Source organism: Syngnathus acus, chromosome 21, assembly GCF_901709675.1.
Source record: "Syngnathus acus chromosome 21, fSynAcu1.2, whole genome shotgun sequence".
Taxonomy (NCBI): domain Eukaryota; kingdom Metazoa; phylum Chordata; class Actinopteri; order Syngnathiformes; family Syngnathidae; genus Syngnathus; species Syngnathus acus.
The window spans coordinates 4,382,333-4,401,700 of NC_051105.1; the positions used below are offsets into that span (position 1 = coordinate 4,382,333).

General features: G+C 38.8%; 1 protein-coding gene across 1 annotated transcript in view; it reads right to left on the reverse strand.

Annotated features, from left to right (window-relative positions):
* fgf14 (fibroblast growth factor 14) overlaps positions 1-15,592 on the reverse strand; it is a 64,760-nt gene extending 49,168 nt beyond the window's left edge. The window contains exon 1 of the mRNA XM_037239258.1: positions 14,825-15,592. Coding sequence (XP_037095153.1) covers positions 14,825-14,915 — 91 coding nt within the window. The 5' untranslated portion in view covers positions 14,916-15,592. The remainder of the gene's footprint in view (positions 1-14,824) is intronic.
* Positions 15,593-19,368: the final 3,776 nt, after the last annotated feature.

The following is a 19,368-nucleotide window of genomic DNA, read 5'->3' on the forward strand; positions in this document are numbered from 1 at the left end:
TCAATTTCATTTAAGTGATCTTTTATTTGCTGCTGTCGTCTGCACTCAGCCACTGAGTCAGCAGGCTGACAGCTAGCGTATGCTTTATATTATACACAAGTTGCATGAATACAATTAGGAAGAAAAGTGATTAAAACTAAGCGTGGTTACATTATCAGTGTTGAATGTTATTAGTTACACAGTCTAATAATATTCATATCAAACTCATTAGTCGTAATTTAACATTATGTTTATCGTGGAATCTCAAAAAGCTTGATTGTAACACGAATCACTTCTGCTTTGGACTTCTTTCACTAAAGTGAAGGTTGAGTCGTTTATTGTTTTTTCAGTAGATAAATTCTTTTTCCAGGCTTGTGTTTTTTGAAAAAAAATTACATGATTTGTTTGAACATTTAGCTGTTTTTTTATTATTTAGATTATTTGATTTTCTTTTGTGTGCATGGATTTGTTTTATAGTCAATTTCAATTGGGAGCGACAAATAGTTTAGGTTGGTGAACTGTCCAAGAAAAAGTGCAAAAAATTACTTTAAAAATCCTAAAGTTCATATGTTTAACTGTCTTTTAATAAGTTTAAATGTGTGGGATGGGTATTATTATTAAAAAATATATTTGATCTTTCTACATTTCAAATTTTCCCCTATCGCCATCAGTAAATGGGGGTTCACTGTATACATAAATTTAAAAAACAAAAAACACCTTGTCGTAGTTTGTTAAATACAGAAGTCACCACTATGTTCTGCTTGTTTGGAGACGTTACATAAAAGTCCCAAACATCAGCTCGCGGGAGAAGTCAATGTAATGCTATTGAGAGCATCACAAAAGACGGCCTTGGCAGATCGTGACTCCGTTGGCGATGACTGCACAAGTCCTCATGGAAGTCACATGTTGAGACATGAGACTTGGTGGCTGCAGTGTAATGTGAAAATGAGATGTGTAAAGAGTAATATATATACATATACGTATAAATATATCACATTTAAAGGTGTTAACACACACACACACACACAAACAACACACACACATACTACAATGGGTGACCTTCAGGTTTGATCATCTGCAATGCGGTGATCAGTTTTATTGATGTAAAGGCACGCTGCATTGAAAACACTTGTCCAATGAAGTTTCTATATCTACTTTATCTATAACTATGTGTTGCTTTATGCCTGCCAAAGATTTGTATTACCCCTGCCAAGGAAATTATGTTTTCAAGGCTTGTTTTTTAGCTATCTTGTAGAATCCTACACGGAGATTTTTGTGGAAGAATGCAGATTGATAGTGTGCAATTTTTGGAACTATTGCAAGATATAACATTTCACAATAGTTACTCAAACCTTCCACAAAATGTCATCAATGGGAGGGTGTTTGATCAAAGAAGAACCTTGAATGTGTCCATACAAAATTTATACTGCTAACCGCGAGCCAAGGTCTTTGACAAAACTCACCGCTCTGTTCCGCGTTAAGTGCCTTGCGAACTTGTCGCTCCACAATTTTAGCAAAAGATGTGGTCTCCATGTTTGACCTGCAAAAAGCTCAAACCAAGACTTTATTTTACATATCCTCTCCAGCATTTCCACCGTGTTGATATGACCCACAGAGGTAGGCGCCACCTTTTAAGCCGCTTGCACACAAATATCTAAGCTGTCACATGCTTGTAAAGATGTCGCTAGCACCACAAACTTCCAACATGTCCCACAGATAACAGTGACACCTTCTCAGCTTGCTGCTGGCAATGTCAAGTGCAGTGCTGTCACAGTCACAAATTGTGTTTGTGGAGACGTGCTGGTTTGTATGGTGGGACATAGATACAAGTACATGTCAACATCAAAACAATTTTAAGACTTAAGAAAAACTAGTGCTCAAGATTTTAGCCCGGAGCTGTCAACACAATGGGTCTCGTTTACAAACCGCGAGCAGAAGAAATTTGTGAGTAAACTGTTGGTAGGATGAAATTTACCTGGATTTCGGTATTCAGCAATATTTTAGTCGCGCCAATCTTTCGTAGCTACCACTGCTGCTGACCAAAAGTGGTCCTTGTTAAAATACGAATGAATATTGACATCTTCGAACTGAGATGTGCATTGTTGTGCAATTGTTTTTTTGGCATCTAGTTTTAAATCGAACCATTATTGGTTTGGAGGAAATTGAGTTGGGTGCATTAATCGTCCCTTTCCCGTCACATCATTACCAAAATTTGCACATTTTACAAAAATCGCATTACTACAAACAGAAGTAATATAGTGTAATCAATGAACAACATATAAATCTACAACACAAAAAAATAAAACAAATAACTTAAAAACAATATGCCAAAAGGGTATAAGAGTTTTCCAGAAAACACCAAAGTGTTTACCGACATTCAAGATTTTTGAAGAGAATACTTTACGGATTCGATGTACTCCTTGACCTCACAGTGCAAAGCAATGAAGAAAGTTTTTATAAATATGAATTTACACTGTCACACCACTACTAACATTTGGACATAAAACCTTTTTTTTTTTTTGCTTTGTAATTCAGCTAAAATTATATCAATCTTGGCCTCGATAAAGTTCCTCCCTAATGCCACAATGAATAGTCAGTTACTACTCTCCTTTACTTCGCAGTTCAAGAACAAAGATGTGTGCTATCTCACACTCCCACGCTTTATTTTTTCACGTTAAAAAAAAGTACGATTGAAATAAAAATAGGTTTTTTAATCGTTAAAAAGGGGACTATTGTTTCGGCTCCCTGACTGGATGTTGCAACTGTCATGAAGATTAGTTCGATTTCCTATTAGTCGCTACGTTATTTGTTTTTGCCTTTCTGCTGCAGTTATATACTATATGTGTGTGTATGCCACAAAGACTGGGAACAAAACCTATCTTCTACTCTCAGATATTTATGTAATGAAGCCTGTACACAATGTGCGAACTGCCAATCAAAGAGAACAATCATTTATCTCGTAGACTATATACTACCTGGTTGATGGCTCGATTTTTTTTTTTCTCATGTAAACGCGCCACTGGTTTCTGTCTAAATATAGAACACCAGGTCCAGCCACTAGAAGACAGAAACTGAAAGCAAGATGAAAATAAATAAATTATTGGTTGAAAAAAAAAATACCCAAAGCTATTGTGAGTACCAAGGAAAATAAAGCACACTAGTATGATTCTTGCCGGGCGATATGAATAAAATGAAAGCTCTGAGGCTAATGTAATTTTTCCCCCAAAACAGAGACATTTTCTGTTTCACTTCACAGACAGACCCACTCACAGACCCACACACAAATGACTTAGGGAGAACGACACGGAGAGAAAGCAGCAGAAAGCAAGACCACAGTAGCATAAGACTGCCTGCTGCACTGCAGCAAAAATTCACACGGCCAACCTCATCCGACACACAACCTCCTGCACTAATCAACACAACCATGAACACAAGAACCTTTACATTATAATTACAACAACCGATCATTACAATGTAGTCACACTATATTATACAGTATGCTCATAAGTGATGACGTGAGAAGACTCGGGCCAGCTCTGTACATACTCGCGCGGCAAAGTATTGCCACCATGCAAGTCCATCACATTCCTCGATGTAACGTTTGTAAATACATAAGTGAATAAATCCACTGTTTTTTTTATATAAATTTATCAGGCATCTTTGATATATTATATACATCAAAAACTATTTTGAAAAATAAGTATAATTTCTTATACTATATAATTATGATTCTGTTTTGACAAAATCGATAATAATAATAATAATAATAATATAATAATAAAAACTAAGCAAAAAGGTCAGGCCACAGAATGTGCCACATGGTAAATGATAAATGTTGTATTTTGCCCAAATAATGTTGTATTCTTTTATAGTTCAAGTTCAATTGAATACAAAAGTACTATTTGGAGGAATGAATAAATTATCAAAAGAAAACATATTGGGAAAATAATACTTCAATCTTTGAGAAACTTAACAGACATACAGATATGTAAACATGGGTGGCATTGAAATTAATAACTGAGGGCTAAAAATGTCAACTGTTGCTTCTATGTGAATTTAGGATCTTTCATGAAATGCAATAATAAATAAATAAATAAATGCTACTCCTAAAACACTCCATAAACATGACAGACAAGTTATACTGATGAAGTTATTGCCAGTAACAAAATGATCTAATCTTTTGCATTAGTTACTACGTTTGAGGTTTCAACTGTGCAGAAAAGACCATGAGAGCCCCACAACATACAACTGCAGTTTTGTATCAAAAGATTAGTGAAGTCCCTGGTAACTTAATCACACTCACAAAGTCATGGCTGATATGGTCGGTAGGGTAATCAAGACGCAGGAGGCAGACGATCACAATGGGAGATACGCAGGGACGCCTCGAAGGCTGTATTGGGAATATGATTAAAACCAGGATAAGAAAATGCAGACAAGGTAGGGAATATGATCAGAGAAACAAAAAGAAAGGATAAATAGCCCAATTATCTTATTTAGTCTGATTTTTTTACGTGTTTTTTTAAAACCTCCCATCTAGTTTTACTCTAGCTTTGCTCACCCAGTCTCAACCAGCATTTTTGCTGCACATTGAAAATGTTCACTTTGTCTTGGGTGCTATATGCATGGATGGATGGATGGATGGAGGGATGGAGGGATGGAGGGAGGGATGGATGGATGGATGGATGGATGGATGGATGGATGGATGGATGGATGGATGGATGGATGGATGGAGGGAGGGAGGGAGGGAGGGAGGGAGGGAGGGAGGGAGGGAGGGAGGGAGGGAGGGAGGGAGGGAGGGATGGATGGATGGATGGTGGATTTTTACAGTGCATTCAACAGTCTAATGAAAAATAGTTTTTAAACATTCCTTGGGTGAGCTGTTTATTGCATCATTGCTCTTGCACAATTACAAAGAGCAGTGACGGTGGTCCGCAGTATTGCAGGTGGTCCGCAAAATTGGAAATTGAAAATAATTGTAACATTTTTAAAAATAAAACAGATTTATCATTTAGACTTGTTTTGTTTTCCAGCTAATTTTGTGAACAATCAACGGACTTTTTCTGAGTCTTCCTGGAGGTGTTTTCACCAAGTGTAGCAAATTTGAACAGGTTCCCCCCCTCCCAAAGCAAAGTTACAGAGGAGTACTAATTCGAACAGAAGCCCTATTAGAATAAGTCAGTCCGTGAAAATAAGTACCACCCTCACATTTTCAGATTCCTGTTTCCAGTCAACGGTGATTCCTAGCCAACTAAATACTCTTTCACAACGTGGCTCGGTTCTAGAGTGATCCATCTTGAAGGTGCTGGATTCAATCCTCAAGTCGATTGATACTAGATTTATTTTCCAACTAATTTTGTGATTCATTTACCCATCCAAATGATGTTAAATGTAGTTGAGATTCCCAAATTAGACGTACAGATGCAAATAAATAGCCTGTATAGGTCTATCCTCCTTCGGTGCAAAATAAAATAATATTCCGCCAAAGCAATGATCCCCAACTTGCTTCTTGGTTATAATGGTGGACAAAACCAGTTGAAAATCCCTGACAGAGTATATTTCAGCAAAAGTAATTCAAAATTGGTCCCCTCACATTCAAACAGCACTAGAAATGGATGCAGTCAACATATAATGCGCGACACTGTATAGTGGATAGTGAATGATTTTGAACGCCATGGATATGTCTGAAAGCAATATGATGTTGCGAGTGTGAAATATATCCCACAACCTGAGCAAATAGTCAATGTTGACCATAATTGGGCCTTTGTCAAACACCTGAGAACCCATGAGGGAAGCACGAGCAAACAGCGGTATCGTGTCGAGCTTTTTCTTCTTGAGTTAGGAAGCACAGTTCACATTATGGTCCAGCGTAATAAATGAGCTGCAGGCCAGCGGTGACTCATGAAATCATATCAGCAATCAATCATAATCAAATCAATGAGATGTACTCTGGGCACAGGAAAGTATAAGCAGGGCCTGGCGGACCTCGTCGTGTTTTCCTGCTCTCCTCATCGGTCTAAAAAGGTGAATAGTGGTGCTGCGGATGAATGATTTGGCATCTTTTATAGCTTTATTGGAGTTACCAATGAACTGAATGGTGTTACAAGGAACGCCCATGTATCCAATGTTTTTATACAAAAAAAGGTAAACGACGGTAGAAAGGTATTTGTTAAAAACAAATTTTAAAAAAATCTGAGAGTCAGAGTGTTTAAAACTGAATTCCAGTCTAAAGTAAGACAAATGTTCGTCCTCAAGAAATACTATAAAACTGATTTTATATCGGATAACTAGCATCATTAACGACACCACTAACACTAATGTGTACAGTGGAGTCGAATCACTTCAGCAAATTACATATAAGTCGACAAAGGGTGCTGAATATATTTAAATATATATATATATACATGGGTTTTGATCCTTGACCACAAACATATTACTAAGAGACACTGAAACTGTTTAAAGTTGTGAAAAATGCAAAATATGTCTCCTCTAAAGATCATTGTGTTCCTCTCACATTAATATTAGCATAATACCAAGATGATATAAAAAAGTGAAACTTTGTCGGCTCCAACCTGAAGAAAATTTAGATTGAAAATAATCCACAAACTATCTTGGAAGACACTGATGTTCTTCAAGCTTTAGTCAATTAGAAAGAAACACTTAAACTGTGTCGCTTAAACACATGCTTTTAAGAGGCGGCCATAAGTCTTTGTGTCGATGTAATATATCTTGCCGGTTACAAAACCCACAACTTTACTTTGGATGGTAGCCAGAGGTGTGATAATACTGAAGGGGAAGGAGAGTGTTAGAATAGAAACAAAGACACACTCACCAAGAGGAGGCGTTTGTTTTGGAGAACACTGGTAAATACTAGAAATGGACACTTTATCAACGATTTACAAACGATGAATCAATTCATTTGAATCTGATGGCATTTCCTCCACAAATATTCGTAATAATTATAATAAAAAATAATCTCTGTGGACGTAGCTTCCCTGAAATTGCATCTATTCACATGTTGGTCTTCTTTCAGTAATAAATTACAATCCCCACTAGCAATGAAGTTGGGGTGTTGTGTAACATGTACCGTATTTTCCGCACTATAAGGCGCACCTAAAAACCTCCAATTTTCTCAAAAGCCGACAGTGCGCCTTATAATCAGGTGCGCCTTATATGTGGACCTATATTGAGCCACTACAGCAGGCGTGTCCAAAGTCCAGCCCGCGGACCAAATGTATATATCTTATATATGGACAAAATTTCAAAATGGGCCATTCATTGAAGATGCGCCTTATAATCCGGTGCGCCTTATATATATGGACAAAGTTTTTAAATGGGCCATTCATTGAAGGTGCGCCTTATAATCCGGTGCGCCTTATAGTGCGGAAAATACGGTAAATACCCTGGAATGGATCGTTTGCTTTATTAAAAAAAATGGAAAAAAACTTTTCAAAATAAGAATAAAAAAAGAGGAAAATTCTGAACACCAAATGTAGGATGATCACACACACACACACACACACACACACACACACACACAATGCTCTGTCGATGTAACATGCTCATTAAATGAGGCCCATCAGAGGCAGATTAGGGTTGGGAAGAAAGATATTAGCTTTAATATGGCTGATCTTCCAAATAAAGCAGAAAACAACCAGAATGTAAAGAAATCACCAGTCATTTCCTTGCAATTATCATCGTTTAGCCACTCCTCAAAAAGATTAAACCTGTCACTTTGAATGATAAAACAAAAACAGCGATTCATTTTGTTTTTCAACATTAGCATCAGTTGTGTTGTTGTTTTCATGGTGAGCAGCTGGCTCACTCCACAGGTAGATAACAGTATCTACGCTTTTAATTCCCTCGACCACTTATCGCCTCTCTTCAGTGACAATTTACCTGCAATCTATTTTAAAGAAGAGGTTAAATTGAATGAAATGTCAGCTATTCACAATGCCTGTTTTCATTTTTCTAAAATAGCTTTGATTATATGTTTTAAAGTGGTATCAGTGAGGTAGGTGTTAGGCACATTAAATGGACCAGCACAGGATAACATGACCCCTTTTAAGTGGTTACCATGGAAACCACACATTCACAACAACATCATCTGTGATGACTTCAGTGTACGCCCCGATCCCTTACTTTCATTCGGAAAGACTGCTTTGCGCATTGAGCTGAAGGAAGCTGTTTCTTACAATTTGACACCATCTCATCAGGCAGCATTTTATGAGTCACATAAGTGATGCACCTCTGCAATAACCAAAACAAGCAAAAAAAAAAAAATCATTCTCTAGATCAAAAGAGAAATTCACATTTTAGGATTCAATGGATTAAAATGTATGCTCAAATGAACTATCCAATTTCTCCATACATAAATTTGCATGGTCTGTCCTCATTGATCTTGTGATCCAAGTAGCAAGGTAGTTGACTGAGATGAAAAGCAAGTTGTGATTTTGCATGGGATGATTAACAAGTCCAGTGAATATAACATGTATCTCAATATATTTGTTTAATATAAGTGACCAAACACTTGTACAGTAACAATGATTGATACATAGATTGATTAATGTTTTAAGTGTGCTCAGAGGGCTCTATTTTGGTGCCCAGTGCTAGTCCAGTGCTAGTCTAAATCTGCGCAGATGGCTGTTGTATTGGGTTTTGGTATTTTTGCAGATCCAATTATGACGCAGTTAAAAACGTGTTTTGCGCCGGTGTGGGTGTAAACACTACAGACTTGATTTGGAAGCAGAGATCACACAACTGTGAAGGGCACACTGAGAGACAGTTTTCCACCCCAAGAGGGTGAATTTAAAAATATAGAGTAATAAAGATGATAATAAAGTATTCTTTGACTTGATTTCCAATTACTTCTACTGATAGTAATAAAGATATCTGTGTTAACATGGAGACTGACACTGTGATTGGCTGGAGACCAGTCCAGGGTGTAACCCACCAAACTGACCACCTTACTATAATTATTTCAACTAAGGTTTTAATTAAGATTACAATATTTAATAAAAGTACATTTGTATGAGTGGCCCTCGCTGATGCATGTTTGTTACTGAATCCGAGCAATGTGCCGTGCTGGTTGGAGGCGGGTATTTTTAGCCAACGCTGCCATTCTCTCTTAATTGTAGGAGTTGTGTTTACATGTTAACCCACACGTTAGCACCATATTTTTTCTTTGTTGCTTCCAATTAAAATGGGTGTCCGTATATAATGCAAGCAAGTTTCTTACAAAACATATCATGCTCAAATCATTGCACCCAGCATTTTAATTCATTCAGGTTAATTTCAGCCTGGTCAAAGAATTACATGTTTGTTCTATTTAACAGTTATTTGCCAGGTGCTACTGGCAATCGGGTGCTGAGTGCATTGTGTTGTCATGATTGATGGAAAAACTGTATGGAGTGCGACCAATAAAGAGTGAGTGGTATAATTGACCAATCACTGGTGGTGAGTGTAATAAGATTCTCATGAAGATTTGTCCTGTGTACAATGACAGACCAATGAAGAGTGACCGATGTAACCAAGTAATTTTTCCTACTCTGGACAATGAATGACATGGAACCCGCCCACTCACTGTTATAGATGCTCGACAGCTGTAGTCCATGCAAGAATTGGTTCCTGCATTTTTATTGCTATTTTTTCAACTTGTCTTGTCTTGTTTATTATCATTTAATGTGTCGTAATACGCACTTTGAAATTTGCCTTCAAATGTAAAGTGAAATATAAATAAAAATGTTATTATTATTATTATTATTATTACTTAAAGAGACTTTTTATTAGGTCGCAAAAAAACATTGACATTTGGTCACCTTAATGAATAAATCTAGAAAATTTGTGAAGTAAAATTAAATGTCTTTTGAATTTGAGACACCACAGTGTTTGAAACAACGATCCAGTAAACTGTCAATCAAACAGCACTGGTATGTCCTGGAAAAATGGATGTTACTTCATTTAAGGATCTTTTTTTACACCTTAATATGTTTGGCCTACTACCTATCATCTTAATATCCCCATTTCCCTTTTCTGCCTTCTCTCCATGACATGTTGGCACTCACAGCCAACAATGAGGGAGGCACTCTCTAACAGACATGGCGATCTGAAGCTCCAGTCCACGCGTTGGCCTTCAAGTCGGATTATTCTCGCCCTCTCCTCTCTTTCATCATACTCTGTGTGACACGTGTACAGTTATGGCTCACATGACGCTTTAAAGCGGCCACATTAGTGAACTATCTAAAAATAAAACATGCATTCTCTTTCTCGGTGTGTAGGCATAGCTCGCTAGCTAACTACGCTTTGCAATTGTGCTGATGCAAATGAAGAAGCTCAGCACAAGTCCGTCTATAATAATGAAGGTGCGTTAAACATCTGACATGAAAATAGAGTAAACCAGTTTAACGTGACATATCCACAATTGACTACTACATATAATCCAGCAATTATGTAATTTCAAAACACGTATTTTGAAACAAAGGATGGGTTGGTTGGATGGACGGATGCATCTGAATTCACTTTACAGGGTCTTTAAATCGTATTGTCCTGTTTAATCTGGCAGCAACTAACATAAGGCGACATGAGAGATTGTTAGCAATGTACCCAAGCATTACAGACTTCGAAGGAAAACACATTGCATGTGCACTGAAGTACAGCATTACTTAAGGCCTGATGCGCCTTTGGTTAACACAATTATCCTGCGTATGACTTTAGAGGAAATTGGTGTAAAGTAAAAATACATAGTCCTGAGCCCCATAATCTCTTTTAGAATGGCCATCGGGAAAAAAACTACAGCGTTAATGTTTCACTGAGTGCCCATCATTGCACAGGATAGTTCATGACATAACCTTATCCTCCAACGTTTACCACATTACTGACCTCATTAGATCACTTCCATCCATCGTGGCCAGAGTGATCCTTTTAAGTGACATTTGTAAAGTTTCAAGACGACATCTGCGTCATCGCTTACTTACTCAATGTCTATTCCTTCCACTCAGCTGGCTCATTACTTAATTGACTTAATAAGTCCAAATTAACTGGTCAGACTGTCAAAGCTTGAACGACCAATGACCACGTATGCATGAAAGAAGGGTCAAAAGCAGACTTCCTGATTTCTCAAAAGACATTAGGAAGATACAGACTGTACCGTTTGTATTCTGAGGTGGAGGAAATGGTTCCATCATCACTCAAACAATCATCATCACTCGGTGGAAAAAAGGGGGTGGGTCCTCTAAACAGTGAAATATATAATTGTGGTTTTTTTAGTCCGTTTTCTGCAATGTGTCTAAAGTTCCAATTTTGGTTTGCAATACAAAGCAAAAAACTGAAAAAAGAAACTGTTCATTAACTCACGTTGGGGCACTCATATGTTAAGGCACCCCCAGATCAAACTTGCAATGATCCCTGAGCTGGAAAGACTTGAAATTGGTCTTGAACTGGGTCTTAATTCCCATCATGTATGCCCAGCTTGACAGCCTTGTCAGCTTTGTCTGTCTGTTCCTACAGTTTAGGTGCGGTTACTATAAATACAAGCATAGAGCTGGAGTACCATATCTAGGCCTTTTCAGATGAGGCCTCAAGAGCAGCTGCCTCGTCGCTATGACAAGAAAAACACGCCTGGTTTGAACTGTTGTGTGATTTGTTCGACAGGTAACATGCTAGTTATCTCTGACACTGCCTCGCTACGTCTTTAAAGTCCAGCTTGCTGATTCCACACAAAAACCTTGACGCTATTTTTTGCCAAAATGTGTGGTCGGCCTCAAGTAGCCTGGATGAGGTTCTCGCTTTGGATTCCTATAAGCTTGAATCTGAAATGATAGCGTCTGCCAACGTGATCCGTCGCAATCAGTCACTTATCAAACAATTCATCAAAAACCTACATACATCACCTAAACGTATTGCATCTTACGAAATGTCTCGTCACTTCATTACGTTTACGTTGCTACTTTCTTTTGGTTCGCTGATGGTTTAGGGGTGCAGTCAGCTGAGTTTGTCTCTCTATATGTGGAGACCAGTTTAGGGTGTAGTCTAGCTTTCACCTAATGACAGCTGAGATAGGCTCCAGTACCCCCCCGTGACCCTGAACGGGATAAGCAGTGTTGAAGATGGATGAATGGATCGCCTTCCACTCTTGCACACTGGCTGTTCATTCGTCATTCTCCGAAGACTTGCAAGTGAGTGACAGACGGTGCAATTCCGTTTCCATTCCCAACACACACGGTTGCCGCTGAGCTTCAAGTTTCGGGCAAATTAAGCCTGTTTTTCACCGACATGTAGCGAATGTTAGTATTCCGTCAGGGTTTCTTAAAGGTTGCAAACAGTTGCAAACAGTTATTCTTGTGTGCTTTTCTTTGCAACAAGAAAAACTGTTGAAGAAAACTCTTGGCAAATGTCTGGCATACGTCTTTGCGACCGTTTGCAACCTTGTATAAACCCTCGCTAACCTTTGCTGCTCGGTGAGATACAGGTTTGAGGCAAATTATGTAAATTATACCTCAACTGCAAGTTTTTTAAATGTGACTACTAGAAGTTAGCTTGACAGATGGTGGATGGAAATTTAATATGAGGAACACTGGAGTGTGCAGTCGAAACTGTCAGAAGCAGGTAACAACTAAAAATTCTTTCATTTGTCTGAACAAAAGAACCTACGGATGAAATAAATATGCGCCAAATGGCAAAACACCCAAAAATGTAATATAATACAAACACAAAACTATCAAACAAATTACAACACTTGAGTTTCTTCATTCTGCTCAATGAAATTGTGTTATTTTAAAAGCAACCTAAACTGTAATGAAATAGCTAATGTAAATTATATCAGCCTATATTTAGCTCAGCTAATATATAAGATATAATAAATGTAATACTTAACATTTATTTCTATAATTTCAGTTATTTTTCAAATAATATTTGTGTACAGTCATGAACATTGTATGTTGAGAATTATATTGTGATTTGTTTGGGGTTTTGTATCCACCTGCTAACTGTTTATTATCGTGACACAGTATAAAATATAATATCTGAGTGAGAATAGCTTGAAGTTAACTGCAAGTAAATTACCTGCGAATAGAAAGCACAATTTTTCCTGTTGTGTTTTCTCTGATTGGCAGTACAAGACCAGCGGAAAGGAAACTAAAAACAAGGTGCTAATTATTATCTTATTAAACAAATCAAAACAAGCTGTCAGAAGGTGTCTGGACTAAAGGAATTTAAGAGAGGCAGAGACTAAAAATACGCAGATTACGACTACTTTGCACATTGCAATTTAAACCAACAATTCAAATAAATTTCCATTGAAGATATATACATCATATTGTACATATATACAATTACTCTGCACAAAACATGTTATCTAACAGAATAAGCAATTTAAAATTGCATAATGTTTTTTTAAACCTAAAAAGAACTTGGTATTTGTTTCAGTATCATCAATACTGGCACCAGAATTCACTTGGTATCAATCAATACCAAAATTTCGCACAGCTCTGTATAACGCAAATTCCATAGTTCTGTTTTGATTTTGATTTTATTTTTTTTAAATTGTTGCTTCAAAAGCTATAGCTATCTCGTGCCATGTTGTTCAGGGACACAAGAAGAAACGTAAAAACCCGAGTAAGGTAAATTGTGTGACATGGTAGCAAACAGTGGGCGCTACAAATGTTGCTAATAGTTCACTTAATGCTGAAGCAAACTTTTTGCGTCCACCCAAGGACAGACTTGATCAACCTGTATTTGGGGGAAAGAAATAGAACAAAGATATTTTGGTCTTTCAATGATCAAACCATTAGGTACAGTCTAATGAGATCCACTCAAATAAAAAAGAAAGTGCCTCGGAAAAGATGATGCTTGCTTTTGAGTGACACTGCCAGAGAGGCATTAATTTAATAATATATTTTGGGTTTGCGGCACACTGCACTGCATCATACTGAGAACTGTTTGTTATATTTGTGTTTGAAATGCATTCAGCTATGTCAAGGTGCACCTAATGTTGTGGTCTTCTTTGCCCGTATTCAACTGTTTCTCCTGCAGTGTCAGAGCGTCTCTCCATGCAGTCAGATGTTGATATGTGGTGCAGTTGCACTGTACTGCTGAGCTCATCATCTTCCATCCGCCAGGCTGCATGGAGTAACAAGTAGCCCCGCACAACACAGACACACACCACCAACACCACCAGATGCATTATTATCAAACACATCTCCTCATCCAGCCTGTTGCAAATATACATTGTTGCATTAGCATCCCCCCACCCCCCAAAAAAAGCACTGCATTGCTTTGCCAATGCAGCGCTGCTGGTGGGGGCACGTTTAATCGAGAAGTGCTGTTGCAGTGGAGGGCTACTGCTGCTGCAGTACGAACCAGGATGCCATCATGTAGTGCAGTGGTGGGCAACATGCGGCACATGGGCTATACAAGGGCCTGTGAGAGCGGTTAATCCAACCCGCAGGACCAACAAAACCCCGTGGGGGTGAAAGCGTTCAATGTGGAAATGCTCATTCATATCATTAGTTTGCATCTTTAACTAGGTTTGGAGAACTTCATACAAACAGAAATAAGGCCCTTCGCCCATAACTCAATGTGTAACAACTATGTATTAACTATGTAATAACAGCTAGTTTGGGAAAAGTTGTAGCTGATGTAGTGTAGCTTGTTACCTGTCCCAAAAACTGATAGTAGATGTACAGAATAAGTTGGTCATCCCCCCCCCCCACCCCCGTATGCCTGCGTGTGTGTACCTCTGCAATACTGCATACATAGTATTGCAGGGTCTGTCACAAATTACAAATCGGAAGCGCAATAAAGCAAAAAGCCACACTTAGTGTGTGATCGGGATAACAAAGATGCCGCTTACCACTTGGATTCTTGTTTTTCTTGAGACTCTTGCCACAAAGACACTGCAGCATATGCGTTCCTTTGCTGAAAATGTTCCAAAGAAACCACATTGATTGATTTGGGCGAATCCAGTGGCTCAAACACTCGGAGAGAGATGAGATCCTTGCGGTTGCATAATAATAACAATAGTAACAAGAATGACAACACAGTCCTCCGCGTAAAGCTTGGCAATTGTGTCATATAGGAAGAAGAAGGTGAAAAAACATATATCCTGTCTGTGCGGGGTTTCTTGTGTTTCTCTCACGTGGCTTTATTCGTAACAATGCTGTGGTTTCTTCGTTCTTCTTCTTGTGGCGTCCTCAAGTAGAAAAGGTACTCTTTTAATTGCATGTGTCGCACCGGGGAGGAGACGCCAGCACGCACACACACACGCACGCACACACACACGACACACGCACGCACTCACACACGCACGCACACTACGCAACACGCACACAACTAAAACAATAAAAGACGCGGCGGACTTCTTCCGTGGAGGAGAGAATCATCGCCGCGTTTAGTTCATCACTCTGAGAAGATGAAGAGGAGGTGGCGGAGGAGGTGGAGGAGGGTGGATCAGCACCGCGTCACACGCCAGGGGAGGATGCATCCTATGAAGACCCCCTTGCACAAGTCCAAATTCGCCCCCCTATAGTCACACGGCACCCATCGCAGTTTGCACGTCTCTCTGCCAATCCCGCACCGCTGCGTCTCAATGCGTGTGGATCACCCGCGTGTCTGTATCAATGCCACGCTAACTCCCCCTCCCCTTCAAATAAATAAATAAATAAATGAAGTGCATAGATTTTTTTTTCTCCTCTCCAGCCTGTGTTGGAAGGAGGAGGATGAAAAGAAGAAGAAAGAGGAGGGGTCACTGTAAAGTCCTGGCTGTCCATTACGTAAACACGTGGTTTGTGCCCCGTCATGTCAATGATGCTGCAAAGATTCATCCGATTCCAATATGCCATATGTGTGAAGCGTAATCACAACAGCGACAGGCATGAGGAGGCAAACGTATGCTATGTTTTTTGTGTTTCAAAACAAAAAGGAACTCTGGGAAAAACAGAAGGACTTATTTCATTGGAAGTAAAGCCCAAAAAAAGCACAGACTGTGAGTTAAAGTTGAAAAGTATGATGGTCTGGCTGGAGAACACCTTGCTTCTGCGAATGCATTGCATCATCCTTGTAAATTCCACAGCTACTGCCATTTGTCCGCTTGACAGGTCTGCACGATTTCAATCAATTTCGAGCATTTTCTGCGAAAGTTGAAAAAATTAACAACCCTGTTTTGACAGAGTTGGGAGTGATAGGACCCTACAGTTAACTGTTTTCAAATGTAGAGAGTAAAAGTAGAAAGTTGCCGGAAAAAAGGTACAAAGTAAAGATACCTGAAAAATCTTAAGTACAGTAAGAAATTATTTGTGGTTGGTTAAGTTCATCACTGTTGCCATCCTAAAACTTTTAAAGAGGGAGTCAACCCCAAAAAGTCTTCGTATTATGTTCTGTGCAGCCCAACTACCGTATTTTCCGCACTATAAGGCGCACCTAAAAACCTCCAATTTTCTCAAAAGCCGACAGTGCGCCTTATAATCAGGTGCGCCTTATATATGGACCAATATTGAGCCACGACAGCAGACGTGTCCAAAGTCCGGCCCGCGGGTGTGTATATATATCTTATATATGGACAAAGTTTTCAAATGCACCATTCATTGAAGGTGCGCCTTATAATCCGGTGCGCCTTATAGTGCGGAAAATACAGTAGTCGAAACATCGTGTTCTGATTAAAATTGCGTTTGTGGAATATGAGTAAAGAAGCAAAATCCACCCTTTTTTATCCACCTCAGGGGGCTGCCATTTTGCCACTTGCTGTCGAGTAAAAATGACATCACAGTTGCCAGGTTTTAGGTCACAACCAATCATGACTCACCGGTTTTCTGAAGCTTAGGACTTGGGACTTACACATACTGTTTGTGACTTACTTGCACCTCCTATAGCTTTGAAGTTTCCGCCCCTGTGGTTGGAGCTTCTTTTGGACTAATAAAAGCGAAAGAAAAAGCTTGCAGAGTTAGCTGTACGACCTCAGGAAAACAAGCTCAATAAGTAACATATTAATTAACAGACCAGTAGCCTATTCTCCCAAGTGTCGATGGCATGAAAGAAGTATTTTAATGATAGCCTCCTTAAAGGATCAGCAGCATGCTGTTTGTGCACTGTCACATCAGCAATAGTGTTGGGAATATTTATGATCCAACGCGGGTAGTGAGACTCTGATGGCAGTGAGGTGTGTGTGCCCCATGCTAAGTAGAACACATTTATATTAGTCATTTTTACACGAGAATGTGTCATTTCGGTAGGCCAGCCGAGCTCTACGATACAGATCAGAATGTGTCATTTCGGTAGGCCAGCCGAGCTCTACGATACAGATCAGTAAAATGTAAGGGATAGATAGATAGATAGATAGATAGATAGATAGATAGATAGATAGATAGATAGATAGATAGGTAGGTAGGTAGGTAGGTAGGTAGGTAGGTAGGTAGGTAGGTAGATAGATAGATAGATAGATAGATAGATAGATAGATAGATAGATAGATAGATAGATAGATAGATAGATAGATAGATAGATAGATAGATAGATAGATAGATAGATAGATAGATAGATAGATAGATAGTCTGATTGTTGTGTTCCATCCATCTCTGAGGACTCAAGGGTTTTGTGTCGCCCGTGGCTGTTGTTTGCACTGCATAACAACATTCCTCAAAGGATCTCAAGGTTTTCCATCCAAGCCAAAAAGAAAGGTGCATTGTGTTAACTTGTGCCGGATCGTTAATTTGTAAAGGCACTCGACTGAAGGTTGTGGTAAGTGCTGTCAATTGGTAGCAAATCTTGCAATACAACTAGTATTGTTTTTTTTATTCATCTGGCATTCCACGCTTTCCACCAGGTAGAACCATCCGACGTGGCAGTGAGGCTCTCCGGCTTCATGAATGGCAAGAGACAGTTTGACTGCCAAGGACTAAAAGAGGACCCATCGATCATTCAGGGCAAAGCTCAGTTGGTTACGACTTGCCAATATGTCATTCTCATTAGGGTACCAGTGAAAGACATGCAGTTGACTAGGATTGAGACCTCAGGGACATTTTTGTGTTAGATCCCTGAAGTTTTTTTTTTTATATGAGTTCCCATCTTTCACGGACAGTACAAAACTGGAAAACATTGGACATTGTAACCAAGCATTGATTGTCTTCTTTCCCTGAAGAAACACAATTATTGCTTGGAGATGGGTGATTCTCTAGAAGTGTGGTCCAGAAGTCACATGAGAGCCAAAGAATAAACGATATCAATAAAACAAAATGAAATGATAAAAATAACGATATACGTATGCTTTAAAATAAACCTTCCTGCTGTGTCCTCTGAATAAATAAAGATAATACACTCAAACGTTTGTTCGCACGAGATTGTTGAATGTCGTAGTCTTCTCCATTGTGTCATATTGTACCTTCGCATCAAGCAATGAGCACTCATAAAAATTATAATAATAATCATGAAAATAATAATAATAATGAAAATAATTTAGTTCAGTACCTTCACACAAAGACATTCCAATTGTGTGTTGAAAAATTCTGAATACTGACCAACCCGTCCGCCAGAACGCCAAACATAATAAGCTAGATTTGTCCCGGCACGAAAATGAAGCTGCACCTATTTTAATGCGTTTTTAAAGTGACGAAAATACACCTCTGCTATAAATTCTTAAACAACAGCCTGTTTTTCTTGCAGGTGTATTATTCTCACGAGGTCAAGTAGAGTCTGTGGAATCAGCACAAGCGGACAATCTTTCGACCTCGGCCTCTATGCATCCTTCGCATCGATCCGTCCACGGCAATGCAAAGTATCATTGCACCCTGGAGGATATTGTCTGACGATCTTGTCAGGTATCATTACAATACTTGCTTTTGATTGCCCCAGGCCGCAGCCGACAGGAAGTGCCCCCTTGTGTGCTGTAACAGCCTCTTTGCTTCAAACTGGAAAACCAGAGATAAATGGACGAGTTTAAGTTTTGACTGTGTCTTTACTCTACGCTTTTTTTTTTTATTAGTTGAAGCATTGCTTACTTATTAGTCACATGCTGTCAAGCTGGCAGCTCTGCATTCATCTAAATTGAAACTATCCAATCCCAGCCATCCTGGATAGCAGCAACTTAGAGAAGAATAGTTAATTGAGCATTGTGTTGCTATTAATTTACCATTTTTTTTACCATGCACACCAAAAAAAGCATGGCTCAATAGTGGCAACTAAGATCCAATTGTTGATCAAGACACAAAAACCTGAACTAAAATCAAACATTAAGATTATTTTTTTGTAATATGTGATAACACCAGTGATGTCTCTAGCAGGGTTGCATACTTACAAATACTCTATGCAAGACCAAAGACGGGCCGATGTTACTTAAAAGACTGTTTCAGATCGAATCCTAGAGGAAAGGCATTTGGCATGTGAGTCATGTAACATCATTTAACAACTAG